This window comes from Globicephala melas, chromosome 5, assembly GCF_963455315.2.
Source record: "Globicephala melas chromosome 5, mGloMel1.2, whole genome shotgun sequence".
Classification (NCBI taxonomy): Eukaryota; Metazoa; Chordata; class Mammalia; order Artiodactyla; family Delphinidae; genus Globicephala; species Globicephala melas.
In genome coordinates, this window is record NC_083318.1 from 19246474 (window position 1) to 19270231 (window position 23758).

The following is a 23758-nucleotide window of genomic DNA, read 5'->3' on the forward strand; positions in this document are numbered from 1 at the left end:
AATATCAATTAAATTTAACTTTTTTATAATGATAAATTGTATATTTATAATTAGATATATTTATAATGATAAACAAAATAATCAGCAATTAAAGTCTTGCCAATTAGAAAACTAATAAGCAATGATGTGTCACTTTCATTCAAAAGTGGCATGTGGCAATACTATACTGACAGAATACATATAAAACTTGTTATTGAAACTCAAAAAGAACAGCCAAAGGAAACTGATAAACAACTTCACAGGTTTATAAGGACTGTATAGGAGTTTAAAGTTGTAAGTTTTTCTTAAGAGTATTTCATATTCCATTCACATGCACATTTTTACACACATCCACAAATATATGAACTGTAAATGTTATGATGATATCTAGGAAAGTCCACACAAATTTATTTTTGTTTTACTCCTAAAACATAGATTTGGTCATGATTAGGTTAGAAGATAACATACATATCCCCAACTTCAATGAACTTCTTTGGGAAATGGCAGCCCTGAATAAATTACCAGCCCAACAGCTTGTACTCTGCTCATCAGTGGCAGAGCCAGGACTAGAAGGCAGGTGTCTTGTATGATAGTCGGTGCTCTATACTAATATATTTCCTCCACACGAAATAGACCTTAAAAAAAATCTGACCTAAAATGACAGAAAGAATATCAGTGGATGTGTGGAATAGTGTCTGACTGCGAAGGGTCACAAAGGAATTTCCTAAGGTGACAGAAATGTTCTAGATCTTCATTGGTGGTAAGGGTTACACCAGTATATATAACTTTTCTCAAAACTCAAACTTAAAAAGGGTGAATTTATTGTATGTAAATTATGCCTCAATGAAGTTGATTTTTTAAAATTATAATACAACTTAAAAGCTCTGAGTATTAGTAGGAAAAAAAAAAAGAGGGAGGAGATACCTACAAGTATGTACAAATTATTGGTAAGAAACTAATGACTAAGGAACCAATTCCCTGGAGCCTGGCATTGCGTTTATAACAAGAAAATAAATAATTTTATCACCAATTACAGCTGTTTCCTTTATTGATGGTAAATTAGCACAGGTTACAGATTTTCTTGGACATAAAATTAAAAGCAGAATGAATTACTTCCAACTCACAGTAATATAATAGCAAACATACAGTTTGTATAACAAAAGAAAAAAGAAAGGAAAGACACATAGAAAAGAAACTAGAAAGAAAAACTAAACTGTTAGCAATGGCTATCTCTATGTTGTAGAATTAGGGTAAGTTACTTTTTTTTTTGAAACTACAATGTTTTCCAGGTTTTCTCAAAGGAGCATACTTAAATGTTCCCCACCCTAAATGCATAAGGAACAGTGCTTACTACAAAATAACACTCTGCATCTCTCTGCCCCTGTACATGATTTTAGGAATTACTATCTACTTTTTACAACCCTCTTGAAGGTACTGTAATGACCCTTAGTCATGGTAGTGCAATGCGGTAGAAAGAGTGTAAGATCTGGAGTCAGGAAACTTGGCAAATGCCCAACATTGCTAATCATGTTAAAGGAGAATATGTATGTTCCAGAAGGGTCTGCAAACAATGCCATGTAAGGAATTTAACCTTCTTCCTCCAATTTCTAAACCTTCTACATAAACACACATCCATATCCCAAAGAGTTAGTATAATAATGCAGTAAGAGATAAGACATAATTTTATAATATCTCCATTTATCTGTGAATGTATGTTTTAATAATTACCTCATATTTTAACTATTTACAACTAAATAACAAGTGGCTATAAATGTTCAAAATAATTTTAGTAATTGAAAAAACTGAACTTTGGTGTTTACTTGATGCTATGTACAGTTGATTTAAAGCTGATATCTCTTTCACTTCGAAAAAAGCCATAAATGTTTATAATACTGCTAACATATCTGTTAACATACCTTGGATTCACAGAACCGACGATCAATTCCATGCTGACATACTATTACTGATTTTGGTCTTTCCAGTTCATACTCCCGACACACGACATGAAAAACAAATGTCTGTCCCCACTCCAAGAGACAAGCCAGCTGCAAATAAGCCATGACAGGTTGACAACACTGTTAGCATTCTAAACAATTGTTCAGAGTTTAAAATCTTATCAAGAATATTAATACAGCTTGAAAGAATCCAAAGAGTGCCTTATACCTGCTACATAATCTACTTGTTAACCAATATCATTTTTCTACCTTGACATCATTTATAAGCTTGTGTTACTTTTCATTTGTGAATGACAAAATGCATTGCCAAAATGAAAACTCATTTCAACTGAAAAATTCAACTTCAGCAACCTCTAAAGCAAGTATTTTTTTTCAAGGTTATATCTTTCTTCTTATATGATTAATCAGAATCCTCTGCACAGAAAAGCACCGAAAATTCTCTACCTAATAATAAACCAAGCTTTGAAGTGAAATTTATATCTATTAAGCTACAATTTTAGAAAATCAGGTATTCTGAAGATTGAAGAACTTTTATGAATAGAAGTTTAAGTAAGTATATATCAATTTTTCATCAAATATTGAGTTTAAGAAAAAACCTTAATTTTATAATTGGTTAGTTTACAATAAACACTGAGACACGGGTATACACGGTATTATCCCCCCCCCCCAAAAAAGTACATATCTTGAACTCTCAGAAAACATGAATTTCACTTTTAAAACATACAAAGAATGGAATAAACACTAAAAGCACGTATGGATTCATGAACCTTGCAGGAAACAGTGATGCCATGATTCTAGTGCAGAAGAAAGAAATGTTTCATCTTCTAATAAGGGCAACATATATGAGAGTCTAGCAATCTTTAGATTAAAGGAATTGTGTCCAATCTTGGAGGGTCAGCACAGCTTCACTGCATGCTTGCTGGGAACAAACTGTTTTGTTATATGCTTCAGTTTTTACTTGTATATTTAGAGACAGAAAATGGCAGATAAAAAGACAGTTATGAGGCTACTGAGCAATGAATATTTGTTTTCACCATTATATATTTCTTTCCATTCATTTTTATATAAAATATCCCTTTTCAATTCCATTCATTTTCCTACTATTTCTAGAATCTTAATTTTTGCTGCCCTCCAACAATTTCCTTCAGATACACAAGGTATCTAGTCTTTATTCACCTGCTTGTTGCCACTACTTACCTCTAAATTACACGTATTTCACACTCATTCTGTAATTCTTTATTAAAAACTGAGTATGTACCTTTCTACCACATTCCAATCTTTTGAAACACCAATTATGAAACGCACATTATAAATACAGGCATACCTCAGAGATACTGTGGGTTTGGTTCCAGACCACCGCAATAAATTTGCAATATAGTGACTATAACAATAAAGCAAGTCACAAATACTTGGTTTCCCAGTGCATGTAGAAGTTATATTTACAAGTAACTAGTAGTCTATCAAGTGCACAATAACATTATGCCTAAAAAAACAACATACATACCTTAATTAAAAGATACTTTATTGCTAAAAAATGCTAACCTGAGCCTTCAATGATTTATAATCTTTTTGCAATAGTAACTAACATCAAAGATCACTAATCACAGATTACCATAACAGATGTAATAATAATGAAAAAGTTTAAAATATTGCAATAATTACCAAAATGTGACACAGACACATAAATTGAGCAAATGCTGTCAGAAAAATGGTGCTGATAGACCTGCTTGATGCAGCATTGCCACAAACCTTCAATTTGTAAAAACAAAAAAAGAAAGAAAGCAAAATCTGTGAAGCACAATAAAATGAGGTATGCCTGTAAATGGCTCAACAGGTGAAATATTACAGTAATACAAACATTGGACTAAATTTCAATGGTCCATTTCTAGAACTAAATACAGCCCTCTGTATCCTTAGGCTTCACATCTGCAGTTGGTTGAATCCACGGTTGGTTGAACCTGTGGATGCAGAACCTGTGGATAGGGAGGGCTGACTATAACCCTTTAGGCATCTGAGACCCCTCAAGACTAAGTGGGACAGTGAGGGGGAAGGAGAATTTATCCAAAAGGATCACAACTAGCACTCCAGACCAGATTTTCTCACCAATAAATTCATTTTTATTTTTCTAAACCAGTATCCATATCACTAAGTGGAGGTTCAAAAGATTTTGTCTTGTTTTGGGACATCACAAGTAAAGAATGATGCTACCTTAATAGTATAAATGCTGTTTTCAAATCCTACTTAAGAAATATACAAGGTAAAGTTCTTAGAAAATTATTCTGTGTACTGGGAAAACAAGATTGTTCCAACAGTGGAGAGCCAAGTAATGTAATTTTAATAATATATAATTTGATTTCCAGAAATTTCTCATTCTGAGTTTTTCTCAAAGAAAGTCTTGAATTCTTGAAAGTATTACACAGAACTATAAAACATCACAGCCGTCAATTTTAGGTGGCCCAGAAAAGTGAAACTTGTCTCTGACTCATATAATACTAAGAAAATTCTGAATGGCAAGTGGAAATAAAATGAACATTCAAATGGGCATATAACCTATTTTTGGGGAGGTGGGTGAGTAAAGGAAAAAAAAAAAAGTCAGGAGATAGCACTCTGAGAACTGAGAACATACCTGTGGTGCTGTGACCTTAGCTGTAAGGCTTCCAGCCTGCACATCAATTAGCCATGCGTATTCTAAGGAATCACTTCCCAAAGTAAGACCTTCTGCTGAGAACATAGCATGTGCTCTCAGCTGGAGACCTGACAAATTGATGTGACCTTCCCTGAGCACTTCATCCACAGGGGGTCGCTGCTGAAAACAATAATAAGACTGTAAGAAGCATAAGAAAAATCAGCATTATAATTGCTAGCTGCTTTTTCCCCCAGTGACAAAAGGTAAAAACATGCTATTTGGAAAATATGACTTTGGGATCCACAAGCTCCTAACACAACCTTGTACCCATAAAAGTAGTCTGTGTTAAGCTTCTTTAGTGACATTATCCATAAGAGCCCAACTGCAAAGCGAGACAGCAAAGTCCTAAAAAAAAAATGCAGATCTCTGATTGGTAACTACCTCAATGAATAAAAAGAAACAAGTATTATAACTGAGAGGGAATGTAAGAGGCCAATCTTTTGTGACAAGGCAGGAATCATGAGATCGAAGTATTAAAAAGAAGAAAATAACATGGAAGAACAAAGACCATTAAGACCATAAAACAAGGAACTAGCAAAGAAAGCCATCTTTCATAAAGATTTTGAGAATTATGTAAATATTAAAAGGATAGATCCATCTTACAAGAATAATTATATATTCACAACTAACAAGCAGCAACATTTCAAAGAGAAAATTTCTAAGACTTACTCAGAAAGCTAAAGCATATGTCCTAAAATAGGGTATTCCATGCAACACTGGTTTCACAGATGGTTATTAGAAATACAGAATAAAGTAAGTTTGGTAATGCCCTACCCATCAGTCACCAATTTCTATAGAATCTACCTTCCAATCTCTCACAAATGCACTGAGTTTCTTCCAGCTTCACTGCTATCATCCTGGTCCAAATAATACAACCTCTTGCTAGGATCTCCCAAGCCTTAACTTTTACATATCTCTGGTCCACACTCTACAAAACCACCACAGAGATCTTTTAAAATCAAGTTTTATCATGTTTTTATCTTAAGACTATTACATGCTACCAAAGTACCTCATTCCTCTCCTTGCAGCACTTTTTACACTTGAAATTATTTATCTTAATTTTACCATGACAGTCTTTTTAGTGTGTGTGTGTGCAGGCCATCTTACAGGGTTAATGTTCCTTGTTTCAACACAAATTTTGGGAACTGCGTTCATAAAAAAGTGTTTTTAAGAATAGAGTTAAGTTGAATTCATAAAGAATTCTTAAAAGTTCATTTCAAATTGTGAGTATAACAATAGCTCTAGAAACTCTTCTGACACATTTTTAAATTTTATTTTCGTCTAAGCTGTGTGACAGTATATATAATCACTTAACTTCTCCAGGCCTCAGTTCCCTTCTGTTTTATCTGATGCAGCTGGAGAAGATGGTCAATAAAGATCACTTCTGGCACTGAGATTCAATAATTCTCAGGATAAAGCTTTTGATAGCTTTTTCTGAGCTCAAAAATACATGTGGATCTTGGCTTGGAAGAATCAATATTGTTAAAATGTCCACGCTACCCAAAGCAATCTACAGACTCAATGCAATCCCTATCAAAATTCCAATGGCATCTTTCAAAGAAATAGAACAAATAATCCTAGAATTCGTATAGAACCACAAAAAACCCCAAATACCCAAAGTAATCTTGAAAAAGACAAAAGAAAGCTGGAGGTATCATGCTCCCTTATCTCAAACTCTATCACATAGCTGTAATAATCAAAACAGTATGGTATTAGCATAAAAACAGACACATAAGTCAATGGAACAGAATAGAGAGCCCAGAAATAAACACAGATATATATGGTCAATTAATTTACAGCAAAGGATCCAAGAATATACAATGAGGAAAGGAGAGTCTCTTCAATAAACAGTGCTGGGAAAACTCAGTAACACATACTAAAAGAATGAAACTCAATCACTATCTTATACCATATACAAAAATCAACTCAAAATTAATTAGAGACTTGAATGTAAGACCTGAAACCATAAAACTCCTAGAAGAAAATATCAGAAGTAGACTCTCTGACATGGGCTTGGTGATTATTTTTTGAATCTAACACCAAAGGCAAAGCAACAAAAGCAAAAATAAACAAGTGGGACTACATCAAACTAAAAAGCTTCTTTGTAGCAAAGGAAACTATCAACAAAATGAAAAGGCGACCTGCAGAAGAAAAGAAAATATTTGCAGGGCTTCCCTGGTGGCACAGTGGTTGAGAAGCTGCCTGCCAATGTAGGGGACACAGGTTCGAGCCCTGGTCTGGGAAGATCCCACATGCCACGGAGTAACTAGGCCTGTGAGCCACAACTACTGAGCCTGCACGTCTGGAGCCTGTGCTCCGCAACAAGAGAGGCCGCAACAGTGAGAGGCCCACGCACTGCGATGAAGAGTGGCCCCTGCTCGCCGCAACTAGAGAAAGCCCTCACACAGAAACGAAGACCCAACACAGCCAAAAATAAGTAAATAAATAAATAAATTTATTTTAAAAAAAGAAAATATTTGCAAATCATAAATCTGATACAGGTCTAATACCCAAAATATATAAAGAATTCCCACAACTCAATAGCAAAAAAACAAACAATCCAATTTAAGAAATGGGCAGACGATCTGAATAGCTATTTCTCCAAAGAGGACGTGCAGAAGGTCAACAGACACATGAAAAGATGCTCAACGTCACTAAACATCAGGGAAATGCAAATCAAAACCATAGTGAGATATCACTTCACACCTGTCAGAATGGCTCTCATCAAAAAGAACACAAATAACAAATGTTGGCAAGGATATGGAGAAAAGGGAACCCTTGTGCACTGTTGGTGGGAATGTAAATTGGTGCATCCACTATGGAGAATAATGGTGGTTTCTCAAAAAATTAAAAATAGAACTGCCATATGATTCAGCAATTCCACTTCTGGGTAGTTATCCGAAGGAAACGCTAATTCAAAGAGATACATGCATTGCCATGTTCACTGCAGTATTATTTACAAAAGCCAAGATACGGAAAAAACCTGTCTATCAATGGATGAATGGATAAAGAAATTATGGTGAATATATATATATATACACATATATATGTGTATATATATATACACACACACACATACAGTGGAATATCAGTCATAAAGAAATTATGGTGAATATATATACACATACATATATGTGTGTATATATATATATACACACATACAGTGGAATATCAGTCATAAAGAAATTATAGTGAATACATATGTGTGTGTATATATATACACACACTTATACAGTGGAATATTAGTCATAAAGAAATTATGGTGAATATATATACACATATATATGTGTGTGTATATATATATATATATACACACACACACACACACACACACATACAGTGGAATATCAGTCATAAAAAAAGAAGGAAATCTTGCCATTTGCAACAACATAAATGGACCTCGAGGGCAATATGCTAAGTGAAATAAGTAAGATAGAGAAAGACAAATACCATATGATCCCTCTTACATGTGGAATCTAAAAAAAGCTCATAGAATACAGAAAACAGATTGGTGGTTGCCAGAGGTGAGAGTAGAGGGTGGGAGAAATGGGTGAAAGGGGTCAAAAGGCAAAAGAAAATAAAGTGCATTTGGCCTTAAAGTTGGGGGGAGGGGTTCATGCAGACGAGACAGGGGGTATTGAGGGCATGATGCCTTTATCCGTCACTACCACCCAGCTTGTCTATTTTTATTATTTTTAGCCACATAGGTTATCACAGGGACCATCCAAATGTATTTTCCAAGAATGTTCAGGGCCCACATATGCATCTGCTGTTAGTATATTAGAGCACCATCAGAAAGTCAGCTATTTATGACTTTTGAATGCCACTGTACCTACACAGACACTTAGGTGAGTTTATCTCAAAGACAATGTCTATTTCTCAAAGACAATGAAGTCCACTCTTTGAAAAATACTAGAAAATGAAGGTTGATTTCTTGGTACTTCAAACCCAACATGCCCAGAAATGCATCATCTTCCCCTATAAACCAGTTCCTCCTCCCGTATTCTTTATCTCCCACTGGCTAAGTTAATTGCCCAAGGCAAAAATCAGGCATCATCCTGGATTCTATCCTCTCTCTCACCACCCACTGCCAAAAAAACAAAAACAAACATGTGGATCTTGGCTTGTCCTAAAGGTAAAGCCTACCTAGTCACCAATAAAGATTATATTCTAAATTTTATTACGGCTTGCATCGTTTAGTGGGTTGAATTGTGTCCCCTATGAAGACACGTTCAATTCCTAAGCTCAGGTACCTGTGAATGTGATCTTATTTGGAAATAGGGTCTTGACGAATGTAATCAAGTTAAAATGTGATTACACTGGATTACAGTGGGCCCTGATCCAAGCAACAGTGTCCTTGTAAGGGGAAAACTTAGACACACAGACTCATGGAGAGAATGCCACGTGAAGACAGAGGCAGAGATTTGAGTGATACAACTACAAAACAAGGAATGCCAAGGATTGTTAGCGACCACCAAAAGCTAGGAAAAGACAAGAAAGGATCCTCTCCTACGGCCTTGAAAGAGAGCATGGCCCTGCCAAACACACCAATTTCAGACTTCCAGGCTCCAAAACTGTGAAAGAATAAGTTTCTGTTGTTCTAAGCCACCCAGTGTGGGGTACCTTGCATTGGCAGCCCTAGAAAACTAATATACATCAAAAGATGATCAAGTAAAAAGTATGTGGTTTCATAAGTCAGACACAATAATAGACTCATCACATTAGATCCTTAACCTTGAAGTTCTGCACTAAGACTAATGCTACCAGAAATAAGCAGCTACAGGTGAGTGACCCAGAACTGAGTCTTGAGGGCAGTCACAGTGTGAAGCTTCCCACCATGAAAGAGTATTAGATAGTATAAAGACAAAAGAAGAAAATATTTCTTAGGAATGCTAGCACTACAAAATGTAAACAAATTAAGTAGATAAGCAAATTCCAAGAAAATATGTATAGACTATGCTTGTCTTCGGGGTGAATTATGAAGTGTTAACCATCCAGGAAACAAAACATCACTAATACTTCTACTACTGCCTTGATATCTCCATTCCTTGAATTCCCTTTCTTATCACCAAATAAATCACACTTTACACTTCAGTCTCTGTACAAGTTTGCCAGTAATTCTATAATTAGGGTTAATATGAATTTTCATAATAAACTCAATAAAATATTTTTTATATCTACTGAAGTCTTTTGAGAATGCAGTGATTAAAATAGAAGTTGAAGTATCACCAGGTACTCATAAGCAACCAGAGATGCTCACCTAAGATTCTCAGAACTCAGTCATAAGAAGATATTTCCCTTTTACCTTTACTAATTTCCTCAACAGACTGAAAAAAGGAGATGGGCTCCCTCTCCATACACTTGCCTCCCAAAATAAAAAAACAACCAATTCTAATGACCCACTAACTAGAGAGAGGACAAGAGTTATTTTTAAGGTTTCATGTGACAAGTTAAAAGTGTTAACACAAGTGAGATCTTCGTGATGATAGAATAGTTCTGTATCTTGATTTGGGTGGCAGTTACACAAATCTACACGTGATAAGATGACACAGAACGATGCACACATATTGTGCCAATGTCAATCTCCTGGTTTTGATACTATACCATAATTATGTAAAAGATCAACATGGAGGAAACACAGAAACTCTCTGTACTACCTTTGTAACCTCCTATAAATCTATAATTCTTTTGAAATAAAAGTTTTTAAAAAAGAAATATTCTGTGGCAAAAACTATCATACATTAAGTGTTACGTTTTAGCTACTACAATAGAAAAATATAGTCAGTTATGGCAAAAGAGTGAAAAGGGGTATGCTCTTTTAAATAAGATGATCAGTTACTACATAGACTCCATAGTGAGTTATCATTCATTGATGATTCACTGTCAGATTCTTCCTCCTGTTTATAATTTTACTTTGCTTTGTACTAAAAAACATCATAGCTCTAAAACATACAACTTAACTAAAAGTAGGAAAGAGCCTTAAAGTAGTGGTAGATGCCAAGAGAAGCCATTGGCATTAAAAAAGAATAATAATAAAGTAATAATCTACCCAGGAATGTAAAATATTCCCATTTGATGAATGTCACCAGTTCACTTCCAAAAGAGCCTCAGGAATATCTTGAAGGAATTAACAAAGTATCTGGTAGGTACATTAGATGAAAAGAATAAATCATTGACCACGTAGGTACGCATGTTTTCAAGATTTATGGTACTGGTTAATATTAATACTTAGGTTGTGATTTTCAACACTATCTACCAACATTGTATACAATTAGTTTTTCCCTTCCATAAACATACGAGAAAGTTAGAAAGTATTTCTTTCCATTTCTAAAAACAATAGATATTAAATATAATTGTTTGGGATCATATAAATAAGGAAATAAGCAGAGGAAAAAAAAGAACTAAGATTCTTGAAACAATTCTCATATATACACACAATACAAAACTGCTTAGTATAGTTAAATAAAAGGTCCCTAATTTTAAGAGCTATATATTCCATGTTCTGAAGTTAACACATTGTTTTGACCCCAAAAATAGTAATAATAAATCTCTAAGTCTTTACCATAACTCAGTTTCACATTACCTGATAGTTATCACTGACAAACACATTCAGGGGTGACAGGACAAGTTGCAGCATGGTCTCCCTAAATCCTTTTTTCATTTCAAAACATAGTCTTTCCAAAAAAGCTGTAGGACACTCAGGGCCATCAGTAGTTCCATGCTAAAGTCAAGCAAAACATCATAATCAAGATACAGATAAAGACCAAGGAAGTACAAGGAAATAAAAATTACATTTATACAATTAAAAGACTGATATTTTAGAAGGAGAAACAGTGCTTACTGACAAAAAAAAGTATTCTGTCCCCAGAAAAAGACATTAGGTTCACTAAGCACCAGAGGTGATTCCTTTCCCGTGCAACCCTAGGAACATGACATGGACCCAGTATGCAGCACAATGCTCTAGGGCCACACCCTCCCTATCTGGCCTGGCTCCAATGGCCATGGGTTCTTTGGACAATATAATCTGATTTCAAGTCAGCCCCAAGAGGCCCAAGGGTCATCCTTTAGAGTAAACCAGGATACTGTGCTGAATCCAAACCTCTGACACAACTCAACCTCCAGGGTCAAGTCTGAATCTTGATTTTGTAATAGGTCTAACATCCCAGACTGGTCTGGAGTTAGAGATAAAGGCTAAAAAAATATGAAGTCCTAGGACATCCATCAGGCTAACTATAAACCTAGCAACTCAACAGCATGGCAAAATGTTCTAAACTTATATAGAACAGCAAAGAAGGAACTAAAGTGAAAGAAGAAAAACAGAACGGAAAATTATCAGTGATCAGGTAATTATACTATGAAGAAAATAATAAACTAGCTTTATAAAGATAAAAAGATAAATTCAGAAGTGTTTTTGAATGTGAATTTTTTATGTAAGTGTGTGTACACACAGACACAGTTTCCTATGCTGAGTGGATTTCATAATAAACTCCAGACTATTTTGACACGTAAACACTTACAACAGGAAGACGCCCGTGAACTTTGTGCAAATTAACAAGTACAGTAATATCCCAAGGACGCAAGGTAAGCGGATGAATTGACTTGGCTGAACTTTCATTTTCTTTTCTGTCATTTTCCATTCCAACAGCAGTCCACCCAGAGCTGGATGATGTTGACAGTGACAGAACAGGACTTGAAATAACTTCTTCAAAATCCATATACATGTCATCTTCCCCAAAGTAGTTTTCCTACAAATATTAAGAATAAATTGCCATCAAAAGAGATATGTAACAATAACTTTTCACCTTGGAGCCTGAAATCTGTAAACTAAGCAATTCTTTAACCTCTTTTAAAGCATCAGTCTATTTCCTTTAAATGAAAACAAGATACATATATTTAAGGCACCCACTTAATACTTAACTACATATATTTAAGCAGCCACTTACTTGGCTGCTTAGCAAATAACTATTCCGTAGCAAAAAAAAAAAAAAAACCCACAAAAAGTTACAGAAGTTTGTAGTAAAGCTTCATGATAACACCACCTCTAATTATAGCAAAAACTTGCAATTTAGATCCTAAAAGAAACCTATGAAGATTTGAAAGCTTCAGTTGTTTTCAATCTGTGCTTCTCAGAGTTCTGAGGTAATAATACCCAGAGATATCCTTTGAGGGAAGCAGATCAATTCACTAAAAATCAATTTGGAAAAATCCAATTAGCTAAATCTGTAATTTATATATTACAGTTGGAATATTTATCAGGAATATTTTAACAGCTTTAATAAGAATGCCCCATTTTGGTTACTTGTGACAAAAACATTATAAATAGTTTATAAATAGTTATAAACTATTTATTATAACTATTTATTATAAATAGTTACCAAATAAACTATTTATTTATTATAACTATTTATTATAAATAGTTACCAAATGTGAACTTCCTTTCACACAGTTCATCCTGGTTTCTTAAGTATTCGAATTTCAGAAGTGTTTCAACAATTAATATCTGGTTTCTTTTGCATCAGAATTTAAATTTCTTTTTTAATTGAGATTCTTTTTTCTTCCTATTAATTCCAAATTTAAATTTAGCCTATTTGATCTGTCAGTAGTAATCAAAAAGTTGTTAAAATATTCCAATTAACACTGTTGACTACATTTGCTCAATATTAAAACCAAGGTAGTATTTTGGTAAATTCTGCATTTTGGTTATTGACATATTTATTTTCTGGCTAAGGTTCTGGATATACAGCCAATTAATATCCTTTCACAGGAAAGGATATTGAAGGGCTTAAGGTCATTCAGTTAATTACTGGCAGGGCAAATATTAAAATCCCAAATATACTGACTTGCAGAACTGGGGCTTTTTCCTCTATTCTCTACTGTCATCTGCCTCTAAATAATACAGGTCCTACTTAGAACCTGCTTGATTTAATTGTGCTTATATAACTCCGAAGCACAGACAAATTCAAACACAAATAGAAAGGTAAATAAATATTGGTTTTTATCCTGAATTCCAACATTAAGTTTGTAAAACTCAAAATAAATATCTAATTGATTTCAATCAACATTAAAAACCTAGAGTTATTTGGAGCAGTAGTTCTCCCTCAGATCATCTGAGAAGCCTTTTCAAAACATACATGCTGTCCCAGTCCTGGAGATGGGTTCATCAGGTTTATAGTGGCCATGGAGTCCAGAGACAAGCAGAAAATGGAAGTTCCTTTGGTGATTTTACCTGCAAATGGCCTCCAGACCTAATCATCTCTGCCCTACCTCCCCTCCACACAACTTATCTAAGGAGTCAATGTATTCTACTGATGTTTATTAGCTTTCAACATACTAAGAGTTACCAACAAATCATTAGAAATGTTATTCTTATTTTAACTAATTTTTAAAAACACTAGCTTAATAATTTCTTATTTTTAAAAGATTCCCTTGTAGTCTCTTACAATTTTTAACCCTAAAAAGAAAAGGTTCCTATAGATTCCTACAATTAAAGGAAAAAGATTCTCTTGGGCATAATGTTCAATTTGCTACTAAACCAATCTCCGCTTAATTATCTGAAATAGAAATAACTCATATCAGATTCTTTAGGGATTACTGAATCTCCAACATAATAAAAGACATCTGCTAAGTTTTATTAAATGTGTCAATGACTGTTTTTAAAGAGTTATAAAACACTAGGAGTCTTTTATGCATTAACACATTTGTACCTGTTGAGTATTATCAACAAAATGTACTTTTTAAATCATAACTCTTTAAAAGCTAGCCTAATGTTAAATGTTTAATGTTGGTGTCTGATTTAAGTTTTGTGAGGATTTTTAATATGTGAGTTCCATCTATAAGAGTTAATTTCTTAAGAATTCACTAAAAAATTACCAAAAGTTTGATTGAAGTATCTGGAAAGTAGTAATATATTATGGCAAACTTTTATGATATTTTAACATTAGTGAATGTATACAAATATTTACAACTACAAATAAAAATCCTATTTCCATTTTAAACAACCCTAGAAAAAACCATTGGCTTACAGAATTGGGAAAATGTATTCTTTTGTCAAGTTTTTAGCATGTATGACGTTAAGAATGGTAAACTACATTTTCAGTTTACTTACGAGTCCTCTGTAATTTTAATTTCCCAGAAATATTTTATTACATGAGTATCAAGTAACCTAGTTTAAGTAACAGGAGACTGTCATTTTTTTCCCCAGCTAAAAATTAATACTTATCCAATCATACTCATTCCTCAAAATAAAAAAAGAAAAAGGAAAAAACAGGTATTATCAACAATAGTTAGAAGACAGCTGATAAAATCAGAAATGAAGAAAAAAAAAACCCTACAAATACTCTGTTTCCAATATTGTTTTTTTTTTTTTTTTTTTTTTTTTTTTTTTGGGTTTTTTTGCGGTACGCGGGCCTCTCACTGTTGCGGCCTCTCCCGTTGCGGAGCACAGGCTCCAGACGCGCAGGCCCAGCGGCCATGGCTCACGGGTCCAGCCGCTCCGCGGCACGTGGGATCTTCCCGGACCGGGGCACGAACCCGCGTCCCCTGCATCGGCAGGCGGACTCTCAACCACTGCGCCACCAGGGAAGCCCTCCAATATTGTTTTTTAAAATCAAAACTTGATAGCCAGATTTCTCTTCAAGACCAATAAAACTATTTTTTAATATTTTTTATTTTTTACATAATTTTTAAAGGTTATACTCCATTTACAGTTATTACAAAATAATGGCTATATTCCCCTTTAAAACTATTTTTTAATAAGAAAAACACATATGTCATATATACGCTTAATCCATGGTTACTATTTGCTACCACTGATATGCTACCACTATTTAGATTCAGATTTCCTTCTTCCATTAAGAATAAATGCAGGAAGATGGCGGAAGAGTAAGACGCGGAGATCACCTTCCTCCCCACAGATACATCAGAAATACATCTACACGTGGAACAACTCCTACAGAACACCCACTGAACACTGGCAGAAGACCTCAGACCTCCCAAAAGGCAAGAAACTCCCCACGTACCTGGGTAGGGCAAAAGAGAGCTGTGAAGGAGGAAAGGTTTCCACACACTAGGAAGCCCCTTCGTGGGCGGAGACTGTGGGTGGCGGAGGGGGGAAGCTTCGGAGCCTCAGAGGAGAGCGCAGCCACAGGGGTGCGGAGGGCAAAGCGGAGAGATTCCCGCACAGAGGATCGGTGCCGACCAGCACTCACCAGGCCAAGAGGCTTTTCTGCTCACCCGCCGGGGCGGGTGGGGTCTGGGAGCTGAGGTTCGGACTTCAAAGGTCAGACCCCAGGGAGAGGACTGGGGTTGGCGGCGTGAACACAGCCTGAAGGGGGCTAGTGCGCCATGGCTAGCCAGGAAGAATCCGGGAAAAAGTCTGGACCTGCCGAAGAGGCAAGAGACTTTTTCTTCCCTCTTTGTTTCCTGGTGCTCTAGGAGAGGGGATTAAGAGCGCTGCTTAAAGGAGCTCCAGAGACAGGCGCGAGCTGCGGCTAACAGCGCAGACCCCAGAGACGGGCATGAGACGCTAAGGCTGCTGCTGCCGCCACCAAGAAGCCTGTGTGCGAGCACAGGTCACATCCACACCCCCGTCCCGGGAGCCTGTGCAGCCCGCCACTGCCAGGGTCCCGTGATCCAGGGACAACTTCCCCAGGAAAACGCACGGCGCGCCTCAGGCTGGTGCAACGTCACGCTGGCCTCTGATGCCGCAGGCTTGCCCCGCACTCCGTGCCCCTCCCTCCCCGCAGCCTGAGTGACCCTGAGCTCCCGAATCAGCGGCTCCTTTAACCTGGTCCTGTCTGAGCGATGAACAGATGCCCTCCGGCAACCTACACGTAGAAGTGGGGCCAAATCCAAAGCGGAGACCCCGGAGCTGTGAGAACAAAGAAGAGAAAGGGAAATCTCTCCCAGCAGCCTCAGAAGCAGCGGATTAAATCTCCCCAATCAACTTGATGTACCCTGCATCTCTGAAATACCTGAATAGACAATGAATCATCCCAAATTGAGGAGGTGGACTTTGAGAGCAAGATTTATTATTTTTTCCCCTTTTCCTCTTTTTGTGAGTGTGTATGTGTATGCTTCTGTGTGAGATTTTGTCTGTATAGCTTTGCTTTCACCATTTGTCCTAGGGTTCTGTCCATCTGTTTTTTTTTTTTTTGTTTTTTATTTTTACTTAAAAATGTTTTTTTCTTAATAATTATATTTTATTTTAATAACTTTTACTTTATCTTACTTTATTTTATTTTATTTTGTCCTCTTTCTTTCTTTCTTTCTACTTTTTCTCCCTTTTATTCAGAGCCGTGTGAATGAAAGGCTCTTGGTGCTGCAGCCAGGAGTCAGTGCTGTGCCTCTGAGGTGGGAGAGCCAACTTGGGACACGTGTCCACAAGAGACCTCCCAGCTCCACGTAATATCAAACGGTGAAAATCTCCCAAAGATCTCCATCTCAACACCAAGACCCAGCTTCACTCAACGACCAGCAAGCTATAGTGCTGGACACCCTGTGCCAAACAACTAGCAAGACAGGAACACAACCCCACCCATTAGCAGAGAGGCTGCCTAAAATCATAATAAGGCCACAGACACCCCAAAACACACCACCAGACGTGGACCTGCCCACCAGAAAGACAAGACTCAGCCTCATCCACCAGAACACAGGCACTAGTCCCCTCCACCAGGAAGCCTACACAACCCACTGAACCAACCTTAGCCACTGGGGACAGACACCAAAAACAACTGGAACTATGAACCTGCAGCCTACAAAAAGGAGACCCCAAACACAGTAAGATAAGCAAAATGAGAAGACAGAGAAAACACAGCAGAGGAAGGAGCAAGATAAAAACCCACCAGACCTAACAAATGAAGAGAAAATAGGCAATCTACCTGAAAAAGAATTCAGAATAATGACAGTAAAGATGATCCAAAATCTTGGAAGTAGAATAGACAAAATGCAAGAAACATTTAACAAGGTCCTAGAAGAACTAAAGATGAAACAAGCAACGATGAACAACACAATAAATGAAATTAAAAATACTCTAGATGGGATCAATAGCAGAATAACTGAGGCAGAAGAACGGATAAGTGACCTGGAAGATAAAATAGTGAAAATAACTACTACAGAGCAGAATAAAGAAAAAAGAATGAAAAGAACTGAGGATGGTCTCAGAGACCTCTGGGACAACATTAAATGCACCAACATTCAACTTATGTGGGTCCCAGAAGAAGAAGAGAAAAAGAAAGGGATTGAGATAATATTTGAAAAGATTATAGTTGAAAACTTCCCTAATATGGGAAAGGAAATAGTTAATCTAGTCCAGGAAGCACAGAGAGTCCCATACCGGATAAATCCAAGGAGAAATACGCCAAGACACATATTAATCAAACTGTCAAAAATTAAATACAAAGAAAACATATTAAAAGCAGCAAGGGGAAAATAACACACAAGGGAATCCCCATAAGGTTAACAGCTGATCTTTCAGCAGAAACTCTGCAAGCCAGAAGGGACTGCCAGGACATATTTAAAGTGATGAAGGAGAAAACCTTACAACCAAGATTATTCTACCCAGCAAGGATCTCATTCAGATTGGATGCAGAAATTAAAACCTTTACAAACAAGCAAAAGCTGACAGAGTTCAGCACCACCAAACCAGCTTTACAACAAATGTTAAAGGAACTTCTCTAGGCAAGAAACACAAGAGAAGGAAAAGACCTACAATAACAAACGCAAAACAATTAAGAAAATGGGAATAGGAACATACATAACGATAATTACCTTAAATGTAAATGGATTAAATGCTCCCACCAAAAGACACAGACTGGCTAAATGGATATAAAAACAAGACCCATATATATGCTGTCTACAAGAGACCCACTTCAGACCTAGGGACACATACAGACTGAAAGTGAGGGGATGGAAAAAGATATTCCATGCAAATGGAAATCAAAAGAAAGCGGGAGTAGCAATTCTCAAATCAGACAAAATGACTTTAAAATAAAGACTATTACAAGAGACAAAGAAGGACACTACATAATGATCAAGGGATCGATCCAAGAAGAAGATATAACAATTGTAAATATTTATGCACCCAACAGAGGAGCACCTCAATACAAAAGGCAAATACTAACAGCCATAAAAGGGGAAATTGACAGTCACACATATTTAGTAGGGGACTTTAACACCCCACTTTCACCAACGGACAGATCATCCAAAATGAAAATAAATAAGGAAACACAAGCTTTAAATGACACATTAAACAAGATGGACTTAATTGATATTTATAGGACATTCCATCCAAAAACAACAGAATACACATTTTTCTCAAGGGCTCATGGAACATTCTCCAGGATAGATCATATCTTGGGTCACAAATGAAGCCTTGGTAAATTTAAGAAAATTGAAATCGTATCAAGTATCTTTCTGACCACAGTGCTATGAGACTAGATATCAATTACAGGAAAAGATCTGTAAAAAGTACAAACACATGGAGGCTAAACAATACACTACTTAATAACGAAGTAATCACTGAAGCAATCAAAAAGGAAATCAAAAAAAACCTAGAAACAAATGACAAAGGAGACAGACGACGCAAAACCTATGGGATGCAGCAAAAGCAGTTCTAAGAGGGAAGTTTATAGCAATACAATCCTACCTTAAGAAACAGGAAACATCTCCAATAAACAACCTAACCTTGCACCTAAAGCAATGAGAGAAACAAGAACAAAAAAACCCCAAAGTTAGCAGAAGGAAAGAAATCATAAAGATCAGATCAGAAATAAATGAAAAAGAAATGAAGGAAACGATAGCAAAGATCAATAAAATTAAAAGCTGGTTCTTTGATAAGATAAACAAAATTGATAAACCATTAGCCAGACTCATCAAGAAAAAAAGGGAGAAGACTCAAATCAATAGAATTAGAAATGAAAAAGGAGAAGTAACAACTGACACTGCAGAAATACAAACGATCATGAGAGATTACTACAAGCAACTCCATGCCAATAAAATGGACAACCTGGAAGAAATGGACTAATTCTTAGAAATGCACAACCTGCCAAGACTTAACCAGGAAGAAATAGAAAATATGAACAGACGAATCACAAGCACTTAAATTGAAACTGTGATTAAAAATCTTCCAACAAACAAAAGCCCAGGACCAGATGGTTTCACAGGCAAATTCTATCAAACATTTAGAGAAGAGATAACACCTATCCTTCTGAAACTCTTCCAAAATATAGCAGAGGTAGGAACACTCCCAAACTCATTCTATGAGACCACCATCACCCTGATACCAAAACCAGACAAAGATGTCACAAAGAAAGAAAGCTACAGGCCAATATCACTGATGAACATAGATGCAAAAATCCTCAACAAAATACTAGCAAACAGAATCCAACAGCACATTAAAAGGATCATACACCATGATCAAGTGGGGTTTATTCCAGGAATGCAAGGATTCTTCAATATATGCAAATAAATCAACATGATACACCATATTAACAAATTGAAGGAGAAAAACCATATGATCATCTCAATAGATGCAGAGTAAGCTTTCGACAAAATTCAACACCCATTTATGATAAAAACCCTCCAGAAAGTATGCATAGAGGGAACTTTCCTCAACATAATAAAGGCCATATATGACAAACCCACAGCCAACATCGTCCTCAATGGTGAAATACTGAAATCATTTCCACTAAGATCAGGAAGAAGACAAGGGTGCCCACTCTCACCACTCTTATTCAACATAGTTTTGGAAGTTTTAGCCACAGCAATCAGAGAAGAAAAGGAAATAAAAGGAATCCAAATCGGAAAAGAGCAAGTAAAGCTGCCACTGCTTTTCAGGTGACATGATACTATATAGAGAGAATCCTAAAGATGCTACCAGAAAACTACTAGAGCTAGTTAATGAATTTGGGAAAGTAGCAGGATACAAAATTAATGCACAGAAATATCTTGCATTCCTATATACTAATGATGAAAAATCTGAAAGTGAAATTAAGAAAACACTCCCATTTACGATTCCAACAAAAAGAATAAAATATCCAGGAATAAACCTACCTAAAGAGACAAAAGACCTGTATGCAGAAAATTATAAGACACTGATGAAAGAAATTAAAGATGATACAAATAGATGGAGAGATATACCATGTTCTTGGATTGGAAGAATCAACAATGTGAAAATGACTCTACTATTCAAAGCAATCTACAGATTCAATGCAATCCCTATCAAACTACCAATGGCATTTTTCACAGAACTAGAACAAAAAATTTCACAATTTGTATGGAAACACAAAAGACCCTGAATAGCCAAAGCCATCTTGAGAATGAAAAACAGAGCTGGAGGAATCAGGCTCCCTGCCTTGAGACTATACTACAAAGCTACAGTAATCAAGACAGTATGGTACTGCCACAAAAAGAGGAATATAGCTCAATGGAACAGGATAGAAAGCACAGAGATAAACCCATGCACATATGGTCACCTTATCTTTGATAAAGGAGGCAGGAATGTACAGTGCAGAAAGGACAGCCTCTTCAATAAGTGGTGCTGAGAAAACTGGACGGTACATATAAAAGTATGAGATTATAACACTCCCTAATACCATACACAAAAATAAACTCAAAATGGATTAAAGACCTAAAATTAAGGCCAGACACTATCAAACTCTTAGAGGAAAACATAGGCAGAACACTCTATGACATAAATCATAGCAAGATCCTTTTTGACCCACCTCCTAGAGAAATGGAAATAAAAACAAAAATAAACAAATGGGACCTAATGAAGCTTCAAAGCTTTTGCATAGCAAAGGAAACCATAAACAAGACCAAAAGACAACCCTCAGAATGGGAGAAAATATTGGCAAGTTAAGCAACTGACAAAGGATTAATCTCCAAAATTTACAAGCAGCTCATGCAACTCAATAATTAAAAAAAAAACAACCCAATCCAAAAATGGGCAGAAGACCTAAACAGACATTTCTCCAAAGAAGACATACAGATTGCCAACAAACACATGAAAGAATGCTCAACATCATTAATCATTATAGAAATGCAAATCAAAACTACAATGAGATATCATCTCACACCAGTCAAAATGGCCATCATCAAAAAATCTACAAACAATAAATGCTGGAGAGGGTGTGGAGAAAAGGGAACACTCTTGCACTGCTGGTGGGAATGTGAACTGGTAAAGCCACTATGGAGAACAGTATGGAGGTTCCCTAAAACACTACAAATAGAACTACCATATGACCCAACAATCCCACTACTGGGCATATACCCTGAGAAAACCATAATTCAAATAGAGTCATGTACCAAAATGTTCATTGCAGCTCTATTTACAATAGCCAGGAGATGGAAACAACCTAAGTGTCCATCATCGGATGAATGGATAAAGAAGATGTGGCACATATATACAATGGAATATTACTCAGCCATATAAAGAAACGAAATTGAGTTATTTGCAGTGAGGTGGATGGACCTAGAGTCTGTCATATAGAGTGAAGTAAGTCAGAAAGAGAAAGACAAATACTGTATGCTAACACATATATATGGAATCTAAGGGAAAAAAAAATGTCATGAAGAACCTAGGGGTAAGACAGGAATAAAGACATAGACCTACTAGAGAATGGACTTTAGGATATGGGGAGCAGGAAGGGCAAGCTGTGACAAAGTGAGAGAGTGGCATGGACATATATACACTACCAAAATTAAAATAGATAGCTAGTGGGAAGCAGCCGCATAGTACAGGGAGATTAGCTCGGTGCTTTGTGACCACCTAGAGGGGTGTGATAGGGAGAGTGGGAGGGAGGGAGATGCAAGAGGGAAGAGATATGGGAACATATGTATATGTATAACTGATTCACTTTGTTATAAAGCAGAAACTAACACGCCATTGTAAAGCAATTATACTCCAATAAAGATGTAAAAAAAAATAGAGCATATATATAAAATATATAAAAATCAAAAAAAAGAATAAATGTAATAAGACTCACAGAAGTCAATTCATAAAAGTAATATAAGGGGTACTGTTATCCAACCTTATGTCTGCAACATAAGAAATAACATGAAATTTTAATATTACTGAAAGGACTTTGGCCTGACACTTAGAGTTGCTATGTAGTCTACATCTTCAGAAGACCTCTCATTTCCATAAAGTGTCCTCATAAATTACAATGCACATTCACTAAATACTCTTCTTAGCATTCTTTGTAATAATAATGCCAGGCCTAGTTTCTATTGGGGATTTTGTGGAAGTCAGTTTTACAGTCAAATAAATACAGGGCAATTTTTTTTTCTAGTGATGTATCCTTTAGAATTTCTTGATGTTTAATTTCAATAACTAAGAAAAATATAATCTCAGTTACATGAGTTTTTGTATTCTCTGTTTTCTTTTATATATACATACATACATAATACATGTGTCAAACTGAACTTCCAGAAATTTTTAAAGTTCTAACACTGATACTAAGTAGAACATAAGTTATACATTAAAACTAATGAAAAAAAGTAAGAGACATTTAAGACAGGATTACATCTCCATGTCAGCATGACACTAAGCCAAAAATAAACAAACAAACAAAACAACAAAAAAACAACTTAGAGAGTTACATGTGACATATATTCCTAATAAAAGGAAGCAGAGAGTTCATTGGGTTAGAAGTTATTTTATAAAATATGTCAAAACTTAAAAATTTTAAATTTGTTTCAGTAGACACTTCATACAAGTTCTGAATTAACTTGATGAATATAAATACAAATATTTAGCACAACAAACTTTCGACACTACTAAAAAGTTGTTGTAAAGTCTATAATGCATAGTCTGCATCAAAACATAATAAACTATCAACATGGGTAACATATATGGAACAGAATTTATAAAGAAGTCTAAAACAAAGGTATGTCTTTCTTTCTCTGTGTTCTTTGTTATAGTCCTCTTTTTTTTTGTTTATGTATTACTATGTTATTTTTTTAGTTAAAAAAATTGAGGTTCAATGTACATGTGGTAATGCAAAAACAGAGTTAATACTTCTCTAGTAGTATTCAAACTGATATTAGGGCTTCCCTGGTGGTGCAGTGGTTGAGAGTCCACCTGCCGATGAAGGGGACACGGGTTCGTGCCCCGGTCCGGGAAGATCCCACATGCCGC

General features: G+C 35.9%; 1 protein-coding gene across 2 annotated transcripts in view; it reads right to left on the minus strand.

Annotated features, from left to right (window-relative positions):
* Positions 1-23758, minus strand: part of BLTP1 (bridge-like lipid transfer protein family member 1) — a 191765-nt gene that overhangs the window by 116464 nt on the left and 51543 nt on the right. For both annotated transcript variants that reach the window (XM_030863930.2, XM_030863932.2), the window contains exons 19-22: positions 12138-12365; positions 11204-11341; positions 4561-4740; positions 1896-2024 (exon numbers count right to left, since the gene is read on the minus strand). In XM_030863930.2, coding sequence (XP_030719790.1) covers positions 1896-2024; positions 4561-4740; positions 11204-11341; positions 12138-12365 — 675 coding nt within the window. The remainder of the gene's footprint in view (positions 1-1895; positions 2025-4560; positions 4741-11203; positions 11342-12137; positions 12366-23758) is intronic.